The 4,148-nt window shown below is 39.3% G+C and overlaps 1 protein-coding gene across 1 annotated transcript; it reads left to right on the top strand.

The window, feature by feature from the left end:
• The first annotated feature begins 2,730 nt into the window (after positions 1-2,730).
• On the top strand, positions 2,731-3,651 carry LOC139786764 (uncharacterized). Its single transcript, XM_071725883.1, has one exon. It carries the CDS (start codon positions 2,731-2,733, stop codon positions 3,649-3,651), a length of 921 nt encoding a protein of 306 aa, XP_071581984.1.
• The last annotated feature ends 497 nt before the right edge of the window (positions 3,652-4,148 follow it).

The raw sequence follows: 4,148 nt of genomic DNA, 5'->3' as shown, positions 1-4,148 counted from the left end.
CCCAAATTTTGAATCTAACTGAATCAAACTAGATCTTAAAAGATCCAATTATATCTATTTAGGTCTATTATTATTATTATTTTTATTTATAAATAAACTACAATAATAGTTAAATTGAAGTTAACAAATTTTACAATAATTAAAAATTGAATTGAAAAATTAAAAGCAAAATGTGAATTGTTTACTTAAATTATTAATAATGGAAATATTCAACTTGTCAAAAAAATGATAATATCTATCACAAAGATTAAATTTGTTTGGCGAATATTAATGCAAAAAGAATTAATCACAAAATGAATTGAGTATTGTTTCAATTAAATTAACAAAGTTATTTCAAAAAATGAATCTGTATTATTGTGTGGGTAATCCGACAAAGAATTGTACAACTTGAATAATTATTCTCCTTCATGATACAATCAAAATATAACAAAAATTTATCTTTTCTTTTTATGTTATCTGATTGTTGAATGAAATTGTATTATTATCGATATATTCCAATAATCACTGTTATATAATTCTCTAAATCACTAATAATTTATAAATTTATCTATAAACAAACAATGGATTATTAACCTAAGTGAAAAATTTTTGGTACCGACTGTACACTATGATTATATATAACACTGTTTGTGCTGGCACTCTCGAACGACACTAATAACTTTTTAACAAAAATAATATATTAAACAATTATTTCTTAACTAAGCGGATAATGAACGGGTATACACTGAAATACGAAAAGAATCCGGAAAATAATTATTATATCACACGTGCATGGAAAGTGGCCCATTCCGCGCGCGCCATCTGTGCGACGGATGGCGCGCGCGCAATAGGCCACTTTCCACGCACTTTGTAATATAAAATAGGGTGTGTAACACGTGCGGGTTGAGAATTGGACACTCGTGCGGGTGATCGCACTCGCCTTCGGCTCGTGCGTCCACTTCGCACTCGTGTCCAATTCTCAACTTCCCGCACTTGTTACACAAATAACTATTGCTGCTGCTTCACTATGTATTATAATTTATAATTAACAATGGAATTGGTAACACCGGTGCCAAGCGTGGTTACACTCTACATTTACATAATACAAAAAATACTTACAATCCGCTGTAATCGAAAAATTGTGCACAATAATCAAACACCCCAACTAGTCACACTCAATAATCACCTGCACTGATTATATATCTCACAATAATACGCGATATAATGTTTTTGAGTACAAACATACGTTCACGTTCTATGGAATCCACAGAGTAAATGACACCAAGATGGTGACCCTCCTCTATCGTGCACCTCATCCATAGAGATATAAGAATAGAGTGCGCGAGCGAGCGCACTCTATTCTTAAGCCTTGTGTACACGATACTAGAAATCGGTCCGAGTTTCGGTTTAAGCCAATCAACATTGCAGCTCTTACAGAAAAGCAGCAGTTTCATTGGTTTAAACCGAAACTCGGACCGATTTCTAGTATCGTGTACACAAGGCTTTATATCTCTATGATCTCATCCGTCTAAAGTTTGCCAAATTATAAGTGACAACGCTATCTCCCGATATTCGCAATAATCGATTGACCGTTGAGAGGATCATATCTATAGATACATGACAATTAATGTTACTGCTATGTCTCTCGTCAATCAACATGATGGCGCCCATGGAAAATGAGAGGACCACAATGTTATGTACACGTACAATTTACGTACTATATTCGTTCTTCGCCTACTATATGTGTGTATTAAGCAGGGATGAACAGTAATATTTATTTTCAATAATCCGTACATAAAACGAATGATAAACAAAAATTTCAACGATTTTTTCCATTACGGATGACTTTTTAAATAATTAATGCGTTTTTTTTTCATTACGCATTACTTTTTAAATAATCAATGCGATTTTTTTATTACGCATTACTTTTTAAATAATCAATGCGATTTTTTTCATTACGCATTACTTTTTAAATAATCAATGCGATTTTTTTCATTACGCATTACTTTTTAAATAATTAATGCGATTTTTTTCATTACGCATTACTTTTTAAATAATCAATGCGATTTTTTTCATTACGCATTACTTTTTAAATAATCAATGCAATTTTTTTCATTACGCATTACTTTTTAAATAATTAATGCGATTTTTTTCATTACGCATTACTTTTTAAATAATCAATGCGATTTTTTTCATTACGCATTACTTTTTAAATAATTAATGCGATTTTTTTCATTACGCATTACTTTTTAAATAATTAATGCGATTTTGTTTATTACGCATTACTTTTTAAATAATCAATGCGATTTTGTTTATTACGCATTACTTTTTAAATAATCAATGCGATTTTTTTCATTACGCATTATTTTTTAAATAATTAATGCGGTTTTTCCATTTCGGATTACTTTTTTAATAATTAATAAATAAAGAAATAATTACTTATTAAAAAATTAATAAGTAATGCATTATTTTTTAATTTGAATTTTCATTACTCTGATCCAAACCAACTTGAACAAAAGTAGACAGGCTCAGGATCTACTTCTGCACCAGGCCGAGGAGTTGGGGGCTGCGGTGTGCGTGATATCTGAGCCTGCCCGCACACCCGACTCCCAACAATGGTTTCGCAGTGGAAATGGTCTTGCATCATTCTATATTAATAATTGTGTCGCGAGGTACCCCACGACCCTACTCGCCGCTGGTCGTTTCTCCGTCATCATTGGATATGGAGATATATGCATCGCCTCTTGCTACATGTCCTCCAATACGGATTACAACGGATACTCCAGCTTCATCGATGAACTCACCATTCTGTGTTCGAACATTCAGAACAATCACAATCTACTGATTTGTGGCGATTTTAATGCCCACTCTTCTCTTTGGGACCCTCGGCATCGAGATTATAAGGGCGACCTGCTGGAGGATTGGGCGGCCCAAATGGACGTGCGACTGATTAACGTTGGAAACAAAGCTACATTTGCCTCCGCACAGGGAAGCTCGATTATAGACCTTACTTGGGCTTCCCCTGGTCTTTTGGGCAGAATTCGCAATTGGGCCGTTCGTGACGAGATGGAATCTCTGTCTGACCACGCATACATAACCTTCACGATTTCCGATTCTCCGACCGTGAATACCATACCGAGACGAGCTCCTAGATGGAATTTCCGCAGGATGGACACGGATATTTACCAAGCTTCAATAGAGTGGACTTGTGCAATCACTCCTAATAACGATGAATACTTGATAGATTTTAAACCAGACAAATGGATTCACCTATGTATTTCTAACGCGTGTAAGGCTGCAGTTCCCCGCGTTCGCGACCGTAAGAGATCTACGTATTGGTGGAATTCGGAAATTGCCCGACTCAGGAAGAGGACTATCGCTGCGAGAAGAGTTTGGTCGAGAAGTCGTCACAGGGATTCACCCGAAGATGTAGCTCACAAGCGTGCCGTCTTTATTCTTGCTAATAGGGAATTTAAGTTGGAAATTCGGAAAGCAAAAACACAGTCATGGCAGGAGTTAATATTGACCCTAGATGACGACCCGTGGGGTCTCCCTTATAAGATTGTCCTTAATAGGCTACGAAGATCTGCGCCGGGACTCTCTATCACACTGGAATCTTGCGACCGCGCGCATCAGCGTCGCGACGCGGACGCGTGGGGTCACCGCGGGTAATTCTGCGGCGGATGACGGACCAGGCGATCCGCACGATCTGTCGGATAGCATCGCCGGCGCAGCAGTTGGAGGCAGACACGGCGACGGGGACGCCAGATTTCCCCGTGATTCGCGACATGCCGGATCTCTCTGTTAAGGCGGGATCCGAGGGGGCCGATGGCGGGCCGACACCGACGGGTTTAACCGCGAGCGAGGCCGCGACCGGGGCGGAACCGCCACGAGGTATCGCGGCAATTAATAGCGCGCTCGACCAGCTAGCGGAGGACCTGGCGCTGGAGACGAGCGAGGAGGAGAGGAGCCCAGCAGCGTCCGGCAGATTTGAGAGCCCGACGAGCGGAGAGGACCCCGAGCACTTCGCCGGGAAAAAGGGCCCCAGCGGGGACCCGTAAATAGAGCGAGGGCGTTCCGAGGATGGGCACATGCCATGAATTAAACTGGCCGATGATAAGCCCATCCGGCGCGATTAGAGTATAAGCCTAGTTAGTAAGGGGCGAGCT

The sequence above is a fragment of the Temnothorax nylanderi genome, unplaced genomic scaffold (assembly GCF_030848795.1).
Source record: "Temnothorax nylanderi isolate EJ_2023f unplaced genomic scaffold, tnyl_v1.0 TNYL_tig1142_pilon, whole genome shotgun sequence".
In the NCBI taxonomy this organism is placed as follows: domain Eukaryota; kingdom Metazoa; phylum Arthropoda; class Insecta; order Hymenoptera; family Formicidae; genus Temnothorax; species Temnothorax nylanderi.
The sequence above is the reverse complement of the archived record's forward strand: the minus strand, read 5'-3'. Positions and strand labels throughout refer to the sequence as shown.